The sequence below is a fragment of the Myotis myotis genome, unplaced genomic scaffold (genome assembly GCF_014108235.1).
Source record: "Myotis myotis isolate mMyoMyo1 unplaced genomic scaffold, mMyoMyo1.p scaffold_m19_p_3, whole genome shotgun sequence".
Classification (NCBI taxonomy): Eukaryota; Metazoa; Chordata; class Mammalia; order Chiroptera; family Vespertilionidae; genus Myotis; species Myotis myotis.
The window spans coordinates 206,926,501-206,951,007 of NW_023416335.1; the positions used below are offsets into that span (position 1 = coordinate 206,926,501).

Below are 24,507 nucleotides of genomic sequence, written 5' to 3' on the forward strand. Positions count from 1 at the left end.
GGTTGGCCTGCGGCCCAGCCGCTGTTTGTCCCGGCTTCCCCGCCGCCCATTGGCGCGCCCGGGTCCTCCCAGGAAGTTTGAAAAAAAAAAAAAAGTTTTATGGGCGGATGGACGGGGCCGGAGCCGCGCGGGCGAAGGGAAGGGCCGGAGGAGCGGCTCCGGGCGGCCGAGAGGGGCGGCGGCAGCGGGATTCCCGCGCCGCGGAGCCCGGCCTGCGCGCCCCGTACACCTTCCTGCCTCCTGCCCCCGCCGCCCCCGGCCGCCGCCATGACGGTGAGTGCCCCCCAGCGCCCCTCCGCGCCCGGGCGGCTGAGCGACCGTCCGAGCCAGCCGCTCCTCCCGGGCAGCCTCGTCCTCCCTCCCGGTGTCCGGAGGAGTCTCCGCCGGAGGCCGGGCGACCTGCCTCACCTTTCCAGGCGGGGAGCCCGGGCGAACCCGAGGATCTGGGAACGTCCCAGCACGGGCACCCGCCTCCTCACTTGCGGGACCGGCCCCGACCGACTCGGGTGGTCCTTGACCACCGCCGTCCGGCTCCCTTAGTGGAAACCCGACCGGATCCCCCCAAACTGCGGGGTCCGTAGGGGCTCCCCGGGCTCCGGGCCAGGGCTGGGGTCTCGCCCGGGGCTGGAGAGAGGGTCCTTCCGGCTCGGATGGGTCTCGTTGGCCCGGACTAGGGAAGAGTGCCCACCGGTGGGGGCCGGCGGAGGCTGGGTGGGTGCGAAGGGGTCCCACCCTGCCGGAGCCCATCCTGGGATCGAAGCGGCCGAGACCGCGTTCTCCCGGGCTGCCCCCTTCGCAGCGGGGCTTGGGCGGGACCGTGCCGCGAGTGGGGTGGGGGACGCGATGGCTGGGATTTGTCTTCTCTCGGGGTGAGACCTACCCTAGTTCCATCAATGCCTGTGCCTTCATAGTAGGCCTCGCAGCTGAGTTCACCATTATCCCCATTTCACAGTCCGACAAACTGAGGCGCGGGGGAGCGGCCTTGGCGAGTTGCCCGAGGTCACCCTGAGTGTCAGGGAAGCAGCAGCCCCTTTCCAGGCCCGCCTGCTCGGTGGTGGAAGGGCAGGGCAGGGCAGGGCAGTGCTGCTTTTGGTTTCCGACTAGTGTCTCAGGGAGGCTCTGACAGCTGGTGAGGAGAGGGTGTTAGGCAGGATGTGTATGTGCGTGTGCCTGCCCCCTTTCCACAGCCAGCGAAGTGGGCTGGGCTGCTGGGGAGCGGGGTGGTGGCTGGGGAGAGGGGCCCCTGCCCCCCGTGAGTGTGATGACCTGGCCACTGCCTGGACTTCCTCAGCCTCCACACATCCTGCCACCTCCCTGCTGGCCCTTCCTGGCGCAGCAGCCTCCCCTGCCCTGTCAGAGAGCAAAGAGGGATGTGGGGGAGGAGCTGAGTCAGTGTCCTGCCGGCCCCCCAGGCCAGGGGCGGGTAGCCACTTTGCCCACTGCTTGCCTGCCAGGCCCTGCACTGGCTGCTTTCACGTTACCAGAATTGACCCTGTAAGGTGGATGGCAAGTGCCCGTCCAGCAGGTGAGGACGTGGGGGTGTAGAGAGGTGAGGGCCCTGCTGAGGCCGAATCGGTATCCAGGGCTATCCTGGTTTTCTCTCGGGAGATAAGAAATGTACACAGTTGCCTCTCCTGGAGGAGCACATGCTCAGCAGGGCCAGGCTGCTGGGAGCCGCATGGGGGCTGCTGGGAGCCACATGGGGGCCGCCGGAGGAGGGACAGCTTGCCCTGTGCTGGGAGCAGCCTTCCTGTGATTGTAGGACGGTGTCAGGTGGAGATGGACGGGGGGGAGGGAACGCTGTGGACAAAGGCTGGTGGTCACCTTTGGGGGCTGGAAACATGGAAGAGGGGTCTGGAAGGAGAGGGGCCCATCGGCCGGGAAAAGTAGCTTAGGCTTTTGGTCAAGGTTCCCGAGGGTCCAGGAAAGGCTCTGAAGCAGGGCGGAGGAGGAGGAGGAGCACTTCGGACAGTGGTGACTGGTTTCATCCCAGCTGCCTGGGACCTGAGCCTGCTCCAGGCTGGTGTCCTTTCTGTGCCTCCTTCCCTCTGGGCTAGTCCCATCTCCCTGACCCCAGGGATCTGTATGGATCAAGCGGCAAAGGTGCAGTGAATGGGTAAAGGCTGAGGCTGGAAGCCGGGCCTGGAGTCAGGGTTTGCTCCACCTCCTTCTGCCTTCGCGTGCGCAGCCTTGCCCTGGAGCCTCATTCCCCAGCCATTGCCTGGCATCAAATTATATACCTGTCCACTTGTTTATTGTCTGTCTCCTGACTTCCACCAAGAGAAGGGCCACAGCTTTCGTTCACAGCTGACTTCCTGGTCCAGAACAGTGCCTGATAGTGAAAAAAAGAAAAGGGAAGATTCCACAAACATTCCCTGGGTCCTGGGGGTGTGAATGCGCATGTCCCTGCCTGTGAGTCTAGTCTGTGAGGGACAAGTAAATGTCTTCAAGATAATCATGGGCAACAGAGGCTGTGGGAGGGCCGCGGGCGTGTGTGTGTGTGTGTGTGTGTGTGTGTGTGAGTGTGAGAGAGACAGGGCCTCGGAGGAGGAGGTTAAAAGCATGAGGAGGGGTCTGCTTGGCGTTCAAGCAGAGGACACAGGCATGTGGAGGGTCCGAGTCCTGGTGTGTCGGGGATCAGTGAGGATGTGTGGAGACACAAACATGGGGCCCCCAATGCAGGGGGAAGGCTGGGCTGGAAGGGCGGGGCTGACCTCTTGTGCCACCCTAAGGCAGCTGGGTTTTGTTTTTATTATTTGTTTATTTTTTCCATTTTTATTTTTCAATTACAGTTGACATACATGATTATATTAGCTTCAGGTGTACTGGACTTTTTTCTGAAGCCATCCCTGGAGGCTCTGAGCAAACTTGTAACACTGGGCCCTTTTGAGTGAGTCCCTCTGCCAGAGTGCACCTAGGGCAGTGATGGCGAACCTTTTGAGCTCGGCGTGTCAGCATTTTGGAAAACCCTAACTTAACTCTGGTGCCGTGCCACATATAGAAATGTTTTGATATTTGTAACCATAGTAAAACAAAGACTTATATTTTTGATATTTATTTTATATATTTAAATGCCATTTAACAAAGAAAAATCAACCAAAAAAATGAGTTCGCGTGTCACCTCTGACACGCGTGTCATAGGTTCGCCATCACTGCCCTAGAGGGAGGAGGCTATGTCGAAGGTCCTGAGGCCCAGGAGGGCGGGCACAGTGCAGACCTGTGGCCAAAGGGAGGAGGGTGGGCTGGCCTGAATACCATGTGTGAAGGTGCCGTGGGAGAGATTTAGGTTATCAGACCTGTTGACCCTGGGTGGGGGGTGGGAGTTCCCAACTGACCGTAGGACCTCCCCTGCCAGCAGTTTGAAGCCTCACATTGGTGGCCTCCTCTCTCCATGCCTGAGGGGGTGTGCACTGTGTTAGTACCGGCTTCCGGAGGGTCACTGGGCTTCACATTCAGTCCTCATAAAACTTGAGGGAGGTCAGGACTCCCCCTGTCATTTGCCACATTAGGCAGCTGGACTCAGAGAGGGCATGTGACTTAGGAAGGTCACTGTGACCCCACTTCCCAGGCAGCCCTTGGGGTCCCAGCCTGTCATTCCTGCTAGGGACCCTTCCTCAGCTTCTGGAAGTTGAGGCTGATCTGCTGTGGGCCATCCCTAACTCCTCAGGGCCAGGGAGGGGAGGAGGGGGTCTGTCTCCAAAGCATAGAAATTTTTTTTTTAAATATATTTTTATTGATTTCAGAGAGGAAGGGAGAGGGAAAGAGAAATAGAAACATCAATGATGAGAGTGAATCATCGATTGGCTGCCTCCTGCATGCCCCCCACTGGGGATCGAACCCACAATCTGGGCATGTGCCCTGACCAGGAATTGAACCGGTGACCTCTTGGTTCCTGGGTCGACACTCAACCGCTGAGCTACACCCGGCTGGGCCAAAGCACAGAAATTTAGATGGGGTACAGGAGGGTGGGTATTATTCAGCAGGTTTTCCCTGGGGCCACGGGAGGTCCAGACTGAATGCAGGTGAACCCAAGTGACCCGGTGGTCTTGAGCGGGGCTACCACTTCGTTCGGCCTTGGTTTGGGACACCTGTACCTTTGGGGAAGAGGGTGGGAGAAATGGAGAGCAGATAGGGTGAACACCACCCAGAGTTTTCAGGTCTGAGCAGAGCCTGTGTCCCTTCCCTCTGACAGGTATGCAGGGAGGGGCTGCAGCGCAGGGGTGGGGCTGCCAGCCTGCTGAGATGGGGCCCTGGTCCCACGGCCATGGCTGTGGATGTCTCTGAATGTCCAGGCTGCTGCCCCAACTCCTCTCAGGCCACTTCTTCCAGCTGAGGAAGAGGAGAAGGGGCTCCATAGGAGGAAGGCAGGTCAGAGGAGGTGGCCAGGTCAGGTGGCTCTGGTTTCCAGGTTTCCAGCTGCCATCCTCACCGCCCACCCCACTGAGCCATGCCACCCGCTCCCTTCACGCAACCAGACACCTTGGCCTGGTGAGGCTTCGATGCAGGCGCTGATAGGTGGGCTCAGAGCCATGGCAACAGGTGGACGCCTCTTCCCTGCCCGCCAGCCTGGCCTGCCCTGCTCTGCCAGTGGCAGGAGCTGAGACTGCAGAGGGACCGCGACTTAGACAAGAGAGGTCTCCCCAACAGGCAGAGAGTCTGGTATTGGGCACCCAGCAGATGGACCTGACCAGAGAAAATGCCAGAATGAGCAGCTTCGTTGTCTAGGCCTAGGTGGGGACTCATAGCTCACAGGCCCCTGTGGAGCATGCTTCAGCTGGGAGCCCCCAGACCCCGGGGCCGCATCCCCCTGGGCAGCACCCGGCAGGTAGGCCTTGCCAGGACCGGCCCATCCAGAGATCTAGAGGGAACCAGAGGGTCTCTGACCCCAGCCTGTGCTTGGTTCCATCTTTCAGGGTCTCCCGGAGATGAGGGCAGGCAGGGCTGGTTGGGCCACAGGAGAGTGAGTGGGTTGGGGGTGGGTGGCAGCAATAAGGCATTTTCCTGGTGGGCCGCGTGGGCCTTGTCAGAGAGAGGAACTGGACAGCTCACTCATCCTGCTGGTCCGGCTTGTTCTCTGCAGGCAGCATTCTCTTGCCCCCCTCCCCCTCCCACTCTTGGGTGAGGAAGTAGGCTGGTGGGAGGGAAGCTTGAACATCTTTGGTGGATGTCCCAGTTGCCTGGTCCACCCTCTTGGCAATCAGAGATTACTGGATGTTAGGCCAAGACTGCATTAGTGGCTGGGGAGTCTGCCTCGATTTGGGGTGTTACCTGGGCCCTCAGCCCTCTCTCCTGGCTTCTCAGGCCCTTAGTCTTACAGGATTCAAGGCCAAGAGGGTACAGCACCCCCTCCTCCCCAGCCCCATTGGATTCTCCACTGGGCCTGACTCATCTGCCTCCTCATCTCCCCATAGCCCGATCTGCTCAACTTCAAGAAGGGATGGATGTCGATCTTGGACGAGCCTGGAGAGGTAGGAGGGCTGAAGTGGAGAGGAGCGGGGTGGCTGGGGGCAGCCCAGGAGGCGGAGCTGCTTCCCTCGCCTGTCCAACCTTCTAGAGACCATGGCTTCCAGGTGGAGGGGGGCCAGGGTGGGGGCCAGAAGTGGGAACTCTGAGGCAGGGTGTTTCTTGTCCAGCCTTGGACTATGGGGGTGGGAGGGTGGAGGCTTCCCGGAGCAGTCCAGTGTGTAAGAGTCACCATGGAGGGGGCCTCCTAGCCTCAGGCTCTGTACCCCATCCCCTCCTCTCACCAAGAACCTCTTGGTCCTGCCACCTCTTGGTGACCTCCTGGGTATCCGAGGGTCTGGGGTAGAAGGGCTCAGAGATCATCGGGCCTGAGACGCACAGATTTGTAACAATTCAATCGTCTTAACAGCCTCTCCTCCCCCACCCTGCAGATGATGCTCAGAGCACATCTGAAGTCTCACCAACCTGGGGCCCCATTGGTCAAATCACAGCTTTCCCTGGCCTCGGTGGCCACATCTGTGAGATGGGCATAGTGGATGATGATGATTCCTTCCAGGGTTGATAGGCACAGATGTCAAGCAGGTAAAGGGTCTCACATAGCCCCCAGTATCTGCTAGGGCCTCAGTAATCACCCTTCCCTTTCTCTAATGTGTCTGTCCTTAGATCCAGAAGGGACAGTGGCCTCTTATGGGTTCTGCCCTTTCGGCTGCCATGCTGGAGCTGGAGCTGGCTTTCTGCCCACCCACCTTGGGAGGGAACGTCTCCCCGCCCCTGCCCTGCATGCGCTCGTGGCTTTGGTCTGTGTGCAGCCCGCATGCCGGGAGGGCTGGGAGCCAAGGGAATTGCATTGTGTTTCCTACCCACATGCTTTATCCCCTCCAACCCACAGCCTTCCGTACCCGCTGCCTGCTCGCCGGTCCTCTGGTGGCTGCCCTCCAGCCTCAAACAAGGCCTGGCACCTTGCCAGTGACCCGTCCTGGCCTCCCACCCAGGGTCTCTGGAGGGCAGAGATTATGGGCCCCACCCAGCACTGGCTGTTACTCATTCTCTTTCCCGAGGTTTTGGAATGTCCGAGCTGGAAGGGCCCTGGGAGTTCAGCCAGCACAGCCCCTTGGTGCACAGACAGGAGACAGGCCCACAAGGGCTTCGATCTCTTCCAGGCCTAGCAGTACCTTGGGCAGACACAGGCCTGGAACTCGGGCACTGGAGGCCCACAGAGCTCCATCTAGCTCCCATCTTAGACAGTCATAGACTGGGCCAAGGACATCATTTTGCACAGAACCCCTGCCCCACTTTACAAAGGGACAGTTGAGGTCTTGAGCTGCAATTCAGGCCACTCAATAAGAGCAGGTAGTTCTAAGAGGGCCAGCCATTTAGAGCAATCCCCAACAGTGTAGTGCCCACCCTGGGCCAGGTGCCCTGAGAGACACACAAGGGAGGGTTAGGAACTTCTAACCTTACGAGAGGCTTAGGCATTTCTTATTAGCCCTACTTTACAAATCTGAAGACTGAAGCTCAGAGAGGTCAAGATACTTAACTAAAGACACACAGCTAGGAAGGGATAAAATAGTTGTCTCTTGAATACTAAGGAGAGGTAGTGTTGAAAGAAGTAGAAAATGTCATTCTGGCACATCCTTGAAAATGTACCATCTTCTTAAGGAAAAAAAAGAACCCTAAGTACTTGAAATAGCAAACAGTGTGGATGGGGCTTGGCGATGTGTGGGAATCCAAGGAGATGTGGGGACTGCACTGACCCTGGCAGTGGGTGGACCTGAACTAGCATTCCAGCAAATGGCCAGAAGCCAGAGGAGGGCCAAGGTTGGCCCCTTCAATATCAGGCTGTACTGGTGCCCCCACCCCTTTCCTTTCTGATGTGTCCTGCTAACCTGACCCCAGCTGGAGCAGAGAGAAAGGCGCTGCAGAAAGGTGCCCAAATCCTAAATGTTCAGATAATGCATCTCACAAGGTGAACACACGTGTAACCAGCACCCAGATCAAGAAACAGAATGCGACCAGATGCCTCCCCCTGGGCCACCTTCCAGTCCTGCTCTCTGGGAGTCCTGTCCCTGGCGACTGGGGAGATCCAGAGGGGCATATGCAAAGTAACTGGGGAAGTTCTGGTCCCTGGCTTGCTAGGCAGATGACCTTACACAGGTCACAACCCCTCCCTGGTCTACCCTGGGGGGATTTGCTTGTAGGCGCCTCAGCGATCTTGGTGGAAAGGATCAAGATGGGTATGGAAGTGTTCACAAAGCAGAGAAGGGCTCCCGGAAGGAAGGTGGGGGGCGGTTCCGGATGAGAGGTCGACCCATTTCATCGATGCTGCCCCTGCAGCTCAGAGAGGAATGGGAGGGCCAGGCATCAAATGTGGATTTTCTGACTGCCCTGCCCTCTGCCCCTACCTCTCAGCGGGCTGGATGAGGGTGCTAGGCCCCTACTTGAGCAGAATGGTTGACCTGGCAGCACCCAGGGTGCCAGCAAAGTGGCACAGGCATGCTCTTTCCTTCCACACTGGCCCCCTTACCACCGCCTCTCCTTCACAGTGGAAGAAGCATTGGTTTGTGCTGACTGATTCCAGCCTCAAGTACTACAGGGACTCCACCGCCGAGGAGGTGAGGCACCAGGTGCTGGGGGCGCCTGGAAGGGGCTTGGGGGTTGTGGGGGGGTCACTGGAGTATATGCACCATTGCCTTCCTGCTGTAGGCAGATGAGCTGGATGGCGAGATTGACCTGCGTTCCTGCACTGACGTCACCGAGTATGCAGTACAGCGCAACTACGGCTTCCAGATTCACGTGAGACTGTGCATCTGGGGGGTGGCATGACTGGAGAGCCCCCAGAGGAGATGTTGGTGTGGAGCATGCCTGGCTCTTGTCACTCATTTACCCAGAGACCCTGTCCTCAGAGCCAGTCAGAAGCTCTCCTGCCAACACAGCATATCTGGGGAGATCCCAGATATCGTTGGCCGGGTAATTCAAATATTGGGGAGACCTTGGAGCCACTGGCACTCTTCCAAGACTAGGCTAGTGAAGGGGAGGTATTTCACCCTCTGCTCAACTCCAGGCTCAAGACCTTAGACTCTCTCTTGGGAGAGAAGGCCACCCTCCCTGGGGTCCATAGTGGGGTGGGAGCAGTGGTGCTGGCCACATGGCAACCTACCTGTGGGGTGGTCTTGCAGACCAAGGATTCTGTCTATACCTTGTCGGCCATGACCTCGGGCATCCGGAGGAACTGGATCGAGGCTCTGAGGAAGACTGTGCGTCCCATCTCAGCCCCAGATGTCACCAAGTACGTGCTGGGTTGGACCAGGGCTTTGGGGAGGCACTTCCCCTGTATCACTGAGTGCTGTGCTGGCACTCACCTGGGAGCCTCTGGCTGTACCTTCTGGGCCTCAGTTTCTCTATCAACAAAATGAGGAGAGGGCAGTGAGCATCTTGGCAGTCCTCCAGAAATACAGTGAGGATTTGGAGTGTGACTGCTGTCCCTCTACGTCCCCCACATCCTGAAAAGGTGGGGAGAGGCCTTAGCTCTTTGGAGGAGATGCCAGTGCGTAAAAGGCCCCCCTAGTGGCTGATGGTCTGTGCTGTGTGGTCTGTGTCTCATCCTGTGTTAGGAGAGGGGATGGCTTGGCAGTCTGGGAGAGCAACTCACTCCCAGTGGAGGCCTCCGTGGGTAGAGTAGAGGGAGGGCTCAGTTACCTGGAGGTAGCGCTCCCACACAGTATAAACCCCAGACACCTATGGGGGGCTAGGACTTGTGGCTGCCAGGCAGCAGGAATGGAAACATGACATTGAGGGGTGTCAAGCGTGAGTCCCCCTGTGTGGCCATAGCCTGGATGTTCAACCTCAGTCCAGTCACCTTGTCTGAGTTTCAGACACTTCATTAGTCAGACTGTCACGAGAATATGCATAGGAGCCCTTTGTGAACTGGAGCACAGTGCAGCTGGATTGTTACTTAGTGTATAGGCTTGGCTGCTGTAACAAAGAAGCTCCAAGCACAGTGACTTTAAGCAGGAGAGGTTTATTTCTTTCTCCAGAGCAGTCCTGTGGTGTGTAGTCCAGACCAGCCCTGTGGCCCTCAACTCATAGCTTTGCCTCTGACTCAGGAAACTGCTAACATTCTCCTGGAGTGCCAAACAGGAGCCAGGCCAGGGCACACCCAGTCCTTTAAAGGGTGTCACCTCTCACTTCCACTGGGCAGAATGTAGGTACATGGCCCTACATAGCAGCAAGGGATGCTGGGAAGTGTAGTTTTGGGATGGGCGACCATATACCCTGTTATTGTTATAGAGAAGAGTACTGCCAAAGTTGTTAAATCTCCACACTTTGTGCCTATGCACCCAGAGGTCACTGTTCACCTGTTTGGCAGTAACCATGGGCATCTCCCTTATTCCACTGTGAGTTTTGTGAACCCAGGATCTTATATCAAACCATACTTTTAATAATAATGCTTTGATCACTATTCTTAATGGGCTTCCTGGTTGCTTTACACACATTCGCCCACCTAGTCCCCATATTCATCCTGTGAGAAGCATTGTCCCATATTACAGATGAGTGACTGAGCGCAGAGGGAAGCCAGATATTCTGGTCCCTCTGCTGGTCAGTGGTAGAGTTGGGATGGCTCCTGGGTGTGTTAATGGTGAAGCTCTAGCTCTGACCTCTGGGTTCGGCTGCCTCCTCTGCTGGGTTCATCCCCAGGCTCTGGCACATGGGGACGTTCCAGAAGTGCTTGTTTGGGGACTGAGTGGGCAAGACCCTGCCTGATGTGGCTCTGCTGGCACCCTAGGCTCTCGGACTGCAATAAGGAGAACACACTGCACAGCTACAGCGCCCAGAAGGGCTCCCTGAAGGTGGGGGAGCAGCGTGCGGGCTCCGAGGTCATCAGTCGGGGCAGCCCTCGGAAGGCAGATGGACAGCGGCCATCCCTGGACTACGTGGAGCTCTCCCCACTGTCTCAGGGCTCCGCACAGCGGGCCCGCACCCCAGCTCGCACTCTTGACCGCCTAGCCAAGGAGGAGGAGTTGGAACGGGACCTGGCCCATCGCTCTGAGGAGCGACGCAAATGGTTTGAGGCCGTGGACAGCAGAGCCACAGAGACACCTGCTGGCGAGGGGCCACGCCGGGGCCTGGGTGCCCCCCTGACCGAGGACCAGCAGAGTCGGCTCAGCGAGGAGATCGAGAAGAAGTGGCAGGAGCTGGAGAAACTGCCTCTGCGGGAGAACAAGCGGGTGCCTCTCACCGCTCTGCTCAACCAAAGCCGCGGGGAGCGCCGGGGGCCCCCTAGTGACAGCCATGAGGCACTGGAGAAGGAGGTAGACATCATGGCTGGCCTCTGGGAACCCCCTTACCCCACCAACACCCCTCCTATCCCTATAGTCATGCTGCAGCATTTATCATGCATACCTACAGTGGTGGGGAGCTCACTCCTGGTCCACTGTTGGACACCTCAGACTCCTTTGTGAACTGGAATCTTCTCTAGACCTTGGGGTTTTTATTGTTTTTAAGAAGCATTTTTATTGATTTTTAGAGAGGGAAGGAGAGAGAGAGAGAGAGAGAAACATGGATGTGAAAGCAGAATATCAATCAGCTGCCTTCTGCACACCTCTCACTGGGGATCAAGCCTGCAACCTGGCTTGTGCCCTGGCCAGTAATCAAGCCGGGAACCTCTCGGTACACAGGACAATGTCCAACCAAATGAGCCATACAGGCCAGGGCTGTTTTTTTTTGTTTTGTTTTGTTTTAAATATATTTTATTGATTTTTTTTTTTTTACAGGGAGGAACGGAGAGAGATAGAGAGTTAGAAACATCGATGAGAGAGAAACATTGATCAGCTGCCTCCTGCACATCTCCTACTGGGGATGTGCCCGCAACCCAGGTACATGCCCTTGACCGGAATTGAACCTGGGACCTTTCAGTCCGCAGGCCGACGCTCTATCCACTGAGCCAAACCGGTTTCGGCCAGGGCTGTTTTTTGATATTTTTGCTTCTTAGTTCTGTCCTCAGCAATCACACAGAGGGAATAGAGAAGAAAAAGGAGAGACCATTTACTGAGCATCTTGCCCTTGGCCCTCTTTACATACATAGGCTCATATATGTTCACAGCAGTCTCATGGTCCCATAGGGTAGATCTCATCACAGTTTTACTGATGGGAAGCTGAGGCTTAAAGACATTTCCCCTGCCACCTATGTAATGTAAATGTCCGTGGCCACAGCATTCTGTTCCCAACCCTGTCTAGTCTTCTCTGGGCCAGAGCTCTTCTGGCTCATTGGCCCTGCCATCCGGGACACAGCTGGCTGTCCCCCTGGCCTGCACATCCCACCAGGGCCACGTCTCCTCCCATCCACAGCTCTGCCCTGCCTCGCGCCAGCCCTCTCTGCTTTCAGGCCCCCGCTGACCTCATCTCCCTTCACAGGTCCTGTCTCTTCGTGCCCAGCTGGAGGCATGGCGTCTTCAGGGGGAGGCTCCTCAGGGTGCACCCAGGTCCCAGGAGGATGGTCACATCCCCCCAGGCTACATCTCACAGGTGAGGCTGAAGAGCTGCTTTGTGGGGGACGGGGGCAAGTATCTGGTTGCCATGTTTTCAGAAAAGAGCTAATATTTTGGAAGCCCTTCCTGTGTACCAGAACCATGGGAGGCATTTGACATGCATTGTCTCAATCTCTCCAGCGGGTGGACATGAGCATTGTGCCGTTTTACAGACAAGGCCACTGAGCTGTGAGAGGTTATGTGACTTGCCCAAGGTCAGCTGGCCTGCAGCTGTCAGAGGGGATTTAAGCTCAGGTCTGGCTGATAGCCCTCATATGACACTCTGCACTTGGACCACTTTCTTCACACCACCCTGGGGACATGGGGAGCCAATGGGGGGTGGGCACTCCAATGGGCAGGCCCCTGAGAGGTGCTGCCTAAACAGGGAAGTCCTGCCCATGCCTGCCAGGCCGAGGCCCTCATAAGATGGTCTTTGGGACTTGGGAGCCCCCGGTGGCCCTTAGGGGAACGTGAGGACAGCAGTTCTCAACTGAGACTGATTCTGTTCCCCTGGGGACATTTGGTCATGTCTGGGGACAACTTGCTCTCCAGAAAAAATACACCTATGTGTACACACTTGCACACTTATATATGGTATATCCTATATAATAAAAGGCTAATATGCAAATCGACCAAACAGTGGAACAACTGGTCACCATGACGCGCACTGACCACCAGGGGGCAGACAACGCAGGAGCTGCCCCCTGGTGGTCAGTGCGCTCCCACAGGGGGAGCGCCACTCAGCCAGCAGCTGGGCTCACAGTTGGCGAGCGCAGAAGTGGTGACAGGAGCCGCTCTGGAGAGGCTCAGCACTAAGGACCCCTTGGGGGATGTCTGACTGCTGGCTTAGGCCGCTCCCCAGAGGCCAGGCTCAGGGACCCCTCCCCGCTCCCACCCAGTGCATGAATGTTGTGCACCGGGCCTCTAGTATATATAGATATAGATATACACATAGACGTAGATATAGATATAGATATAGATATAGATATAGATATAGATATAGATATAGATATAGATATAGATATAGATATATTACTGATACAAAGGATGTTTAGTATCAACTTACAAATAAAAAATATGTAATACTTTTTATTGTAACTTCTATATAGCTAATTGATTTTTCTCATAATTCTTCCATTGGTTTTTCCGAATGCTTGTATCCAGAGGTAACTGACAAACGAGTGTCATTCTAACATGAATGTTGGTTGACATTTTTATTTATGTGGATGAGTAAGACGAGAAACATATTGAAACTTTTCTTGATCAATGTCATGAGCAATTTTTTGGTTGAATTGGATAATAGTTCTCTATTGAGAATATTTTCTTAAGAGTATTCCCTCAGGTTTTTGTTCTACTTACAATGTAGTGGTCATAGGTATGGCACACTTTTAAATTTAATCTGCATTACTAGCATTTTCTCATCACTTGCTTAAGTCTAGACTATCAAAAAATAAACCGAGTCCTGATTTGTAACGTTTACCAATGTCCATGGTGTAAATACTCCCACTGTGGCTGAGGACCGGCACACAGAGTTGGGAAGACATGTGCACACCCATTATAGAGCATTTCCACCACACAGACACAGAAGAGAAGTAACCTTGGGAGCATAGACAACAATAAAATGCAGTGAAATCCTTACGAAAAGATGTTTGGCGTATCAGCTTTGTTTTTAATGTAATTAACTATAAGCTTACATAATTTTTAATAATGGCCTGCTTAACTGTGTCACAAAATTCCTAAAAGTTTGATAATCGGCTGCCTCTAATCAGCACATCATTGCCTGAAGCAGAAAAGAATGCTGGGAACCCAGGCTCTGAGCAGAGGGACCTTCCAGAAGTTCAGGCGGGAGGTTGCTGTGCGGGGCTCTTGGGAAGCCTTCCTGGGGGCGGGCATGGAGCTGAGCACTGGGGCGGGGGCATGGGCTGTGGTGGAAGGCTGGTGGGTGCCTATCCTGGAGACCTCCGCTGCCAAGCCAGAAGTTTGGATCTTGTCCCACAGACTGAGGAGGTTTGGGGTGATGCCGGGAAGGTGGTGTTGGAGTGGAAGGGTCTTGGGAGGGGCCAAGGCCATGGCAGGAGCTAGGATGATGACAGGGTGAGCGGGATGTAGGAGGGTACAAAGGGGGGAGAGTTTAGGACTGGGTGACTGGGCCCAAGGAAGGCAGAGGGGAGCCCCCAAGGGGCCCTAAGGCTGGGGTTGCTGTCAAGGCCTGGGGGCCCATCTGGGGCTGTGTGGTTCAGCTGAAGGAAGACCAGGGCCTGGGGAGTTGGGCCTTGACATGAAGGGCTAGCTTGGGGGTCACCTGACATGTGGAAGGAGGAGAGGGTAGGGACCAGTGTTGTCAAAGGCTCCCTTGAGGCAAGAGGTAAGGGTGGGTGGGGGTGGGTGGGGCCGGGTGGGGCCCAACACCTCAGAGACCCCCACAAGCTGTGCTCTGTGGAGCTGTGGTCTCCCAGGGACTGCTTTTCTGAGTGGGTTCATCCACATCCACGGGGAATCAGAGCAGCTCCGCCTTTGTCCATTTTACTATTAGAACCTGCATTAGATTTCCTTTGCAAAAAGGGTTCTGTTGCTAAAATTAAATTTGAAAAGCACTTCTCTGACGTGTCAGCATACAGATAGGGAAACAGGCCCAGAGAGGAGGCTAGAACTTTGACCTGGAGTCAGACTAGTGCTGCAGTCCAGGCCTCCTGGGCTGTCACACTTTGTCTTGTGAGTTTGGGATGGTAGGTGAGCAGGCAGAACTGAGGGGCGTTGAGAAGGGAATAAAGGGGAAACGGGGGGCAGAAGACGGGAGTGGAGGAGTGGCTCAGGACGCGGAGGGCACCAGCGAAGAGGAGCTGAGCCACCTGTGTCCCCCAGGCACTGGAGGAAGCGGCTGGAGGTTCAGTGGACCCTGGAGAGGTGACAGCTGGGGAGGGATCCCCCAACCTGCTATCTCAGGCCGAGTGGGTGCCCCTCTTTTAGCTGGTGCGGCGGCTTGCCACCACAGGACAGCAGCTGGGGGGTCTGGGACTTCACAGGCTGTAGTGCCTCTAGCAAAGGGGACCCTTCCATCCTAGTGCAGTGGGGATCATGGGCATTTCTTTGTCCACTTTGATCCACGTCAGAGGTGGCAGCTGACACCTTGAGCCCACAGGAAGGGAGGTCAGAGAGCAGCACCTGACCTGCTAGGAGCCCCTCATCATGGGCTGGTTCCACCTCCTGACACCAGCCTCCTGACCCCCTATTAGCTTCTGGCTCTGCCTGCCTGATCTGACCCTTTAAGGACAGATCCCCACCCCCCTATTTTTCTGATCTCTGCAGGTGGGTGGTCTCTAGGTGGGCGCTAGCTTACCTTAGGGCAGGGGTGGGCAACCTTTTTGTGAGTGCGTGCCAAAACCAGCAAAATCTCTGACTCAAAATTCTTCTGCATGCCAACCCTAATTTTTTGAGAACATGTTACACTTAACTTGATATCTCTTAAGATATACATATGTGAAGAACCTTGAAGAAATAATAAAATTCATTCAAGCGACAAAAACACAGTATATGACAGTGATGGCGAACCTTTTGAGCTCGGCATGTCAGCATTTTGAAAAACCCTAACTTAACTCTGGTGCCGTGTCACATATAGAAATTTTTTGATATTTGTAACCATAGTAAAACAAAGATTTATATTTTTGATATTTATTTTATATCTTTAAATGCCATTTAACAAAGAAAAATCAACCAAAAAAATTAGTTTGCGTGTCACCTCTGACACGGATGTCATAGGTTCGCCATCACTGGTATATGATGATGAAAAATACATTTATTTTTTAATGTATACATGTACACTGATAGTCCGACAGGAAACTTTATGACTCCGTTTGATATTATCAGTGGGACTTTTGCTGCTGCATCACTGATGACAGAGCTTTTACATCAGGTTTATATTTCGTGACCTTCAGAGATATGCACGAGCTACTACTTTCATCCGTCAGGCTGCTCCTATTACGAGACTTAACAAAATTCATCACTGAGAACAAAGATTCACAAGCGTATGTGGATGAAACCAAAACACTGGTCGGATCTAGGAAGGCAGGGAGAGTTAGGGCAGAGGCATAGAAATTGCTCTTCCCCTCTCTCGTCAATCCATGTCTATGGTCTTTAAGATAACTTGTTATGAAAAATTATTTATCTAAGATGCACCTACACTGAATTTATCTGAAAAATAAAAAAGTCGATATTAAGAAAAAAATTGTAAATGGAAGATTATAAGAGAGGGTTTCATGTGCCAGCAAAAGTTACTGGCGTGCCATGTTTGGCACGCATGCCAGGGGTTGCCCACCCCTGCCTTAGGGACACTCAGGAGTTGGTCTTATGAGGCCTGTTTTACAGATAAGGAGACTGATGCTCAGAGAGGGAAGAGGCTTAAGGTCATTCCACAGTACAGCCAGGATTAGGACTACAAAGCAGGTTCTATTGTCCTAACTAGAGGGATCTACAGAGGGCATGCGCAGAGTCCCAGGGAGACAGGTACCCTTGCTCACTGCCTCAACACCTGGACCCAGGTGGGCTGGCCCTTCCCTTCCCCCAAAGTGGCCTCCAAGGTGTGGCTGTGGCTGCTGGAGAGGTGGGGTCGCCCCCACCACTGTGAGATGCCCTGTACCATGAAGGAGAATACAGTTCTTTCGTGTGATTTTTAGAGAGAGGAAGGGAGAGGGAGAGATAGAAACATCAATCAGCTGCCTCCTGCATGCCCCCTACCGAAGATGAAGTCCGTAACTCTGGCATGTTCCCTGAGGGGGAATCGAACCCTTGGCCTCTTGGTGCATGGGACAGTGATCAATCCACTGAGCCACACCAGCCAGGTGAGAATACCACCTCTTACCTGGCCTCTGGGCCTTGGTTCTTCCCTAGCTCTTCACCTTCCCTTTTCAATTATCTTAATTTTTTTTATGCTCACCCAGGGCTATGGTTTTTTAAATTGACTTTACAGGGAGAGACAGAAAAACATGGATGTGAAAGAGAAACCGACCGATCAGTTGCCTGCTGTACATGCCCTGACCTGGAATTGAACCTGCAACCTTTTTGATGTACAGAACGACGCTCCAACTGGCTCAGCCACCCAGCCAGGGCCTTAAATATTTTTTTAATTATATAAGAAATAGGTTTACATTTTCGTAAATAATTCAAATTAAAAGGTTAGAAATAAACACATGAACTCCCCCTGCCTGCCCCCCCGTGCCCCGCAGGGGTCGCCTAGAGTGCCATCAGAGCACATCTGTGTTGTTTCCTGTATCACCTCACGGTTTGGAGGGCAGAAGTCGAGCATGGGTCTCGCCAGGCTAAATCCAGGCACCCGCAGAACTGCGTCTCCTGTGAGCTCTGGGTGCGATCGGCTTCTCGCCTTTTCCAGCATCTGGTGGCTGCCCTCCTTCCGTGGCTCGCGGCTATTCCTTCCTCTTTAAAGAGAGCAAGGAGTCAAGTCCTCACTTCACGTCACTCTACCTCCTTCCGCAGCCACTCCTCCACCACCACCCCCCCACCCTCCCCCCGCCCTGCTCTCCTGCCTGTTCTGCATCTATGGACCCTGATCCCGTGGCTTCATGGCCAGTCCGTAATCTAGGAGAGAGTCTCCTTGTTTAAGGGCATCTAGCAAGCTCAGGTCCCCTCCGCCGCAGTATAAGGTGATACTCACAGGTTCCGGAGCGGGACGCGGACATCTTTGGGGGCCAGTCCTCTGCCTTCTAGCGTCCTTACTTACCTTTCCTGTGATTTTCCATACATGTATCCGGATGTCCAGCTCCATGGGCTTTGTTTCCGTGAGTGGGATCACCATGTACATTGCCAGAAACCAGCTTCTATCACCTAACTTTCCACACTCCTTCCCCCGGCTGTCCATGTGCGCGGCTCTGCCTTTTACCAGCTGCCTGGGTCCTTTGTAAGGCTCGATCTCATGACTTATTTAAGGGTTGTTTGTTTAGATGGTTTCCAGTTCTTGTGTGTTGCCAGTCTTTGTACACGTGTGACTTTCTGTGGGGTCATTCTTACCATTGGACCCGCTAGGTCGTTGGTTCTCAACCTCCTGGCCCTTTAAATACAGTTCCTCATGTTGTGACCCAACCATAACATTATTTTTGTTGCTACTTCATAACTGTCATGTTGCTACTGTTATGAATCGTCATGTAAATATCTGATATGCAGGATGGTCTTAGGCAACCCCTGGGAAAGGGTCGTTCGACCGCCAAAGGGGTCGCGACCCACAGGTTGAGAACCGCTGCGCTAGGTGAAGGGATAGGGTCATTAAAAATGCATCGGTGCTATCAAACTGCCCTCCACGAACCCCATCACAGCGACTCTCCCAGCAGTGGGTATTACCAGGCTTTTAAATACTGGCCAGTCTGTCCTAGCTGGTTTGGCTCAGTGGATAGAGTGTCAGCCTGCGGACTGAAGGGTCCCAGGTTTGATTCTGGTCAAGCGCACATGCCTGGGTTGTGAGCTTGATCCCCAGTGTGGGGCATGCAGGAGGCAGCTGATCAATGATGTTTCTCTCATCGTTGATGTTTCTCTCTCTCTCTCCCTCTCCCTTCCTCTCTGAAATAATATAAAAAAATACATATTAAAAAAAATACTGGCCAGTCTGATCCACAAGGCCCTGTTCTGTGATGTCATCAATTTCAGCTCCTTTCCCCAGCACCTGCCACACGTCAGGCCCTGTCCTGGGCCGCGTGTCCTCGGGGGACTTATATCTGGCGGAAACAAGGCCTTTGGCGGCAGCGGAGAGCTTGTCCAGAGACAGAGCTAGGAGGGTATTTAAGCCGCAGGTGAAGTGAGTTACCCAGGGAAAGAAAGATGTAAAAGAATGTTTCAGGCAGTGGAAAGAGCATAAGCTAAAGCTCGGGTGTGAACACACTGAATTGTTTTTTATAACTAGGGGGGTTTTTTGGTGTGGTGAGGGCCAGGGATGAGGCTGCAGGGGTCAGACATGGAACAGGGATTTGACCCTGCAGGATGGGGGCCTGAGAAGGGTTTGAAACAGAAGAATGACAGGATGAGGTTTGTAGCTGGAGGAGAGGGATGGTGGCGGGTACAGGCTGGTGGTGCTGGGGTCCAGGGGAAGCCTGGACCAGGGTAGGCCTGCCTACCTCAGGCTGGAGAAGGACCACTCCCAGGCAATGGGAGCAGCCCGTGACCCCTGGCCCTGCCTGCAGGAGGCCTGGGAGCGCAGCCTGGCCGAGATGGAGTCCTCCCACCAGCAGGTGATGGAAGAGCTGCAGCGGCACCACGAGCGGGAGCTGCAGAGGCTGCAGCAGGAGAAGGAGTGGCTCCTGGCTGAGGAGACAGCCGCCACGGCCTCAGGTGAGGACCCGGGAAGGAGTGGCACAGCGGGCTCGGCCTCGCAAACCTCTAAGCTGAGGCCCCTCCTCGCTGGATTTGGGAGGCTCTTAAATAAGAAGCTGGGGTCCCTGGTGCTAGACTTAGGGTAAGGGATCAAGAGGAGTTGGAAGCCCCCAGAATTGGCCTCTGAACCTACTTAAAAAGAGGAAAGTGAGGCAATGAAAAGACCCTCCCTCCCCCCATTGGCTGTGAGTGCTCCCTCGGGGCATGTAGCCTCTGGAAGGTTCAGTGTGATCCAAGCCGGTGCCATGTCCTGGGGGAGAGACTGCTTAGCCACAGACCCAGTTTTCACAGCGGGGCCACCTTACTGGGCACACAGGCCAGACCCCGGGGAGAGCAGGGAGGGGTGTGAGCAGTCCTAGGCCTTGCAGTGACCCATTTCACAGATGAGGACACTGGCTCAGAGGTTAGTGATCTGTCCCGAATGGCACAGCTTATCGGTGGCAGAGCTGGAGGTGGAGCCCAGAGCACACTGACTGCAAAGCCATGCTCTGAACCGACCCTCTGCTTTGTGTGCCTGGCACAGCGCATGCACCTCCGGAGCGTTTTAGAATAATGGAAATGATGGAAGAGATCACATGATCTAGAACTTACACCTGCTAAGTGCTTGACACACTCAAGCCCATGGCCCCGCATCGCAAACCCTGGGGCCATGCGTTCTGCTTTTAGGAAGATAACCGGGTGCATATATTAGGTGTCTCAGCAGGATCTGGGCTTCACCCTGAAATCTAGCACCAAGTTATTTGCAGTGACATTTCTCAGGGTCACCCTTAAGTGGGACCTCAAATAGCCTCATGTCCATTTAGGCCGGGGATTGTCACCAAAAGAGTTATGAAAAACTTCCAGTGTTCAGAGCTTTTGGATTTTGGAATTACAGATAAGATATGGTTGAGGATTGTTTAATCCTCACAGCAACCCTGTGTAAGTGTGAAAAGAGACTCAGTCCTCGGGAGCTCACAGTCTGAAAAATCAGCCAGAAGCTAAAGTCTGTGCTGTGCATTATTCGAAATGCCCTTCACACGTCTCCCAGGGACTCATGAGAGAAGGTGCGCTGTTAACCCCACTTTCCAGATGAGGACCTGAGGCCCAGAGGGGTGAAGTCCCCTGAGCAAAATCTCCTCGATTTGTATCCACTGCTGAGCCTGTACTCTTGACCACTAAGCTGGGCCGCACAGATGGGTCTTGTTAAAGGACCCTCCAGGCTGTGCAGGGACAGTGGACTGTGGGCTCTACCCAGCCATCGCTAACAGAAGGTACCAGTGCTCAGACGCTGGGTGTCTCCCCAGCAGGGTCCATCAGACAGGGATTGTGAACTTCTCTTGCTAGACAGGCTCAAGAAGGTCGAGCAGCTTACCCAGAGCCACTCAGTTCACGACACAGCCTGGTCCCGGGCTCTTTGCATGCCCCTGCCTGCTCCTGTCTCCACGGCAGGTGTGGCGTCTCAGAGGAGGGGAAGTTGGTGCTGCTGACCCCTCCCCAACCTCCCCCTCGCTTCTGCTCTGTTTCCAGCCATCGAAGCCATGAAGAAGGCCTACCAGGAGGAGCTGAGCCGGGAGCTGAACAAGACACGGAGCCTCCAGCAGGGCCCAGACGGCCTCCGGAAGCAGCACCAGTGAGATGGCACTTGGGTCCTGGGGTCTGTGGGCTGGGCCTCCTTCTGAGCCGGGGACCCAGCTGCATACACTGGCGGTCATGAGTCAGGGACCTGTGCTGACGTCACTGGGCAAAGGATACGTCAGTTTGCCCCCAAATGAGACCCCCACTGACATCATTGCGGCACCTGAACAGAAGCAGCAGGGCCTTAGTCAGGCCTCCATGCCATCCAAATAGACAATTCTTCAGGCCACCGTTCTTCTGGCCCCTTCTTGTCAGGCTGGTCTCGGCCTCCAACTCCTGTCCCCTCGTTAGTGTCCCCTAGAGCTGGGCTGCAGTGTCAGCCTCGGCCAGTCCCTGTCCTGCCACCGAGCACAGTTCTGGAGGCTGCAGAGGCTATAGCGATGGGCTCCTCCCACCCGCCCCTCACAGAGGAGGCATCTGTAGCCACGGGAGCCTGTCACCGTTCAAAGCCCCACAGTTGGGCTCAAAGCAACACTAGGGTGGGAATCAGGAGCCGCGTTGAGTTTGCCATGACCCGACGCAGCTTGGCAGAGGGCACGCGAGCCCACACCCATCACTGTTCCCCTCCTCCGCCCCGGCAGGTCAGACATGGAGGCGCTGAAGCGGGAGCTGCAGGTGCTGTCGGAGCAGTACTCTCAGAAGTGCCTGGAGATCGGCACCCTGACGCAGCAGGCCGAGGAGCGCGAGCACACGCTGCGCTGCTGCCAGCAGGAGGGCCAGGAGCTGCTGCGCCACAACCAGGTGGGCCTGGCCCCAGTGGGTGGGGATGGGCGCCCAGCAGCCCTGCGCTGACCATGCCCCCCTGCCCACCCCCAGGAGCTGCATGCCCGCCTGTCTGAGGAGATTGACCGGCTGCGCGGCTTCATTGCCTCACAGGGCACTGGCAGCGGCTGTGGGCGCAATGAGCGCAGCTCCTGTGAGCTGGAGGTAAGTGCACACCTCGGGGCCTAGGCCTGGGAGGGCACCTGAGGGGCTGGGCCCAGCAAGGAGACGCCAGCACAGCTGGGAAGGACCTGCTGGGTGCGCTGCACTCTTGCAGCCAGAGTCCAGCCCTCCCACCCATCTGCTATGTGGTCAGGACCAGAGCCTCGCCTTTCTAAGTCCCAGTAGCTCATCTGTAAAATGGGCTCGCACACCTTTCTTACTGGGAGAAGTTGCAGTGAGAAAATGTGGGCATGATCCCAGGATCACCCTGATACTTTATTTTACAAACATTTATATACGGTTTACTCTGTGCCTGGGACTTCTGTAAGCCGAGGTTCTTAACTCACCAAGTCTCCCTCACAGTCCTATGGGGCACATGCTGTTACTGTTCCCGTCTTACAGGTAAGAAAACAGACACAAGAAGGCCAAGTACCTTACCCAAGAGCACACGGATAGTTGGTGTGGGAGCTGGGATTTCAACCCAGCCGTCTGGTTCCAGAGTCTAAGCTTTTAAGTCTCCCCAGTCTGGCTGAAACCGTCTCCTCCTTAGCTAAGTCAGGACAGCAACACCTGCCCCTCGGGGTTTGGGGAGGGTTAATGATGTCCGCAGAGAGTCCCAGTTTCTCTGGTTCACAGTAGGGCCATACTATGGCTCCCTTTTTCTTCTTCGCCCTCAAGTTGAGGGCCTGGTGCTATGGTGCGGGTGGGTGAGAGAGGACTTCCTGGGGGAGTGTGCCCCCGGGTGTCGTGGGTCTCAGTGCAGGCTGGGAGCTGCATTCTAGGGGTCTGAGGCAAGGAGAAGGCCGGCTGCGGTGCCCTGGGCTGGGCAGCTCTGGCCTCTGGCCCTGCGTTAGCGTGCACCTGTGACCCCAGGTGCTGCTGCGAGTGAAGGAGAACGAACTTCAGTACCTGAAGAAGGAGGTGCAGTGCCTCCGGGATGAGCTCCAGATGATGCAGAAGGTAGGTCCTGGCTGAAGCAGGGTGTCAGCGGGTGGGGGACCTCGGGATCCAGCTGGATGCCCCATCCTGAGCCCCTGCTCTGTGCCAGGCCCTCCTCGTGCCTCTCCCCCGAGGTGTCATCCTCATTTACAAAGAAACTGAGGCTAAGAAAGGGTGACCTGCTCAAGGCCACGCTTGCTCTTTTTGATTCAGCAAATATTTACTGAGCACCTGCTCCGTGCCAGGCATGGTGCTAGGTGCTGAGGAGACATCTGTGAGCCAAAAGGCCAACATCCCTGCCTGTGCAGAGCCTGCATTTCAGGGAACAAGCCATGTTGCCAGCGGGGGGTGAGGGTGGAGGTGGCGGGGGGGCTGGGATTCAGGACCGGTTCTGTGAGTGTGTGGCTTGCCTGGTGCCATGTCCCTGTGTGTTTGACACCCTCTGTGTGTCCGTGGCTCTGCGAGTGTGTGAGTCAGACTCATGGAACGGGCCCAAGTGTTGGGCCACGCTGACCTGGTTCTCCTCCCAGCCACCGGGTGCAGTGTGGTCTTGGGCAAAAGCTTCACCTGCCTGAGCCTCCGCTCTCACGTTGAGCAGGTTGCAGATGGTGCTGAAACCGGTGGTGCTGGGAGGGGCTTGTCCAGGGCTGGGCCGCGAGGGGGCCTCCTGGCGGGAGAGGCCTGGTTGCTGGTGCTGGCCAGTGGGGAGCACGTGGGCATGTGCTGAGTGGCAGGGCCAGGGAGGGAGGGCTCTGTGCCCTTATCGCCCCTGCCCGCCCCCAGGACAAGCGCTTCACCTCAGGAAAGTACCAGGACGTGTACGTGGAGCTGAACCACATCAAGACGCGGTCGGAGCGGGAGATCGAGCAGCTAAAGGAGCACCTGCGCCTCGCCATGGCCGCCCTGCAGGAGAAGGAGGCGCCGCGCAACAGCGTGGCCGAGTAGAGGTGAGCCGGCCTGGGGGCGCACTCGGCGCTGTGCCACCTGCCAGGGCACGCCCTTTCCCTGGCCTCTGCTTCCCTTTCTGTAAATGGGGACAGTGGCACTTCTTAACCACAGCCTGGTCAGTCCACGCCTCGGCATGGGTGGCAAATGCGGTGCCGGCCCCCCTCAGACCTGGCAGCAGGCACACGGCACTAATAGTCTTCCTTCCACCGAGCTCCGCACCCAGACATCCCGACGCGGGGCAGCTCCCTCTTGCTGACAAGTCCCGTGGACGGCTGAGCACTCGGGAGAGGCCGCCTGTGGCCGCTGTGTGGGGAGAAGTCTGGAGGAGCAGGTCCGGCCCAGCCTTTGGGGCCCAGAGGTGTTGGGAGGACCTCCTGGCCACCCTTGCGTAGCCTAAGCCACGCTGGGCCCAGGACCAAGGCTGGGCTTCCCCAGGCCTCACCAGCCCCTCTCTTGTCTTCCAGGTCCTGTGGTTCGGCCCAGCTGCAGACTCCCAGCCCAAGGGGACCAGTTGCCCTCCTTCCCTGCTGGATGGAAGTCAGAAGCCAAGCTTTCTCCCCACCCTCTGTGGGCTACACGTGCACTCACAACTATCACACACAGGCACGCACACACACTGCACAGGCATACACACCGCACAGGTACACTTACACTGCACAGGGACACACACACACCTCACAGGCACACACACCGCACAGGCACACACACACTGCATAGGCACACACAC

The 24,507-nt window shown here is 55.7% G+C and overlaps 1 protein-coding gene across 3 annotated transcripts; it reads left to right on the forward strand.

Annotated features, from left to right (window-relative positions):
* Positions 1 to 96: 96 nt before the first annotated feature.
* LOC118650292 (TRIO and F-actin-binding protein-like) lies at positions 97 to 24,483 on the forward strand. Of its 3 annotated transcripts, none has more exons than XM_036298607.1 (14): positions 97 to 273; positions 5,412 to 5,468; positions 8,007 to 8,075; positions 8,167 to 8,256; positions 8,640 to 8,749; positions 10,247 to 10,772; positions 11,875 to 11,985; positions 19,166 to 19,313; positions 20,862 to 20,964; positions 21,551 to 21,710; positions 21,786 to 21,896; positions 22,767 to 22,853; positions 23,616 to 23,779; positions 24,245 to 24,483. In XM_036298607.1, the coding sequence occupies exons 1-13, from the start codon at positions 100 to 102 to the stop codon at positions 23,775 to 23,777; spliced, it is 1,908 nt and encodes a 635-aa protein (XP_036154500.1). In that variant the 5' UTR covers positions 97 to 99; the 3' UTR covers positions 23,778 to 23,779; positions 24,245 to 24,483. The 3 variants fall into 3 exon arrangements, with proteins under 3 accessions (XP_036154500.1, XP_036154502.1, XP_036154501.1); XM_036298608.1 differs by lacking the exon at positions 97 to 273 and adding an exon at positions 5,197 to 5,334; XM_036298609.1 differs by lacking the exon at positions 5,412 to 5,468.
* The last annotated feature ends 24 nt before the right edge of the window (positions 24,484 to 24,507 follow it).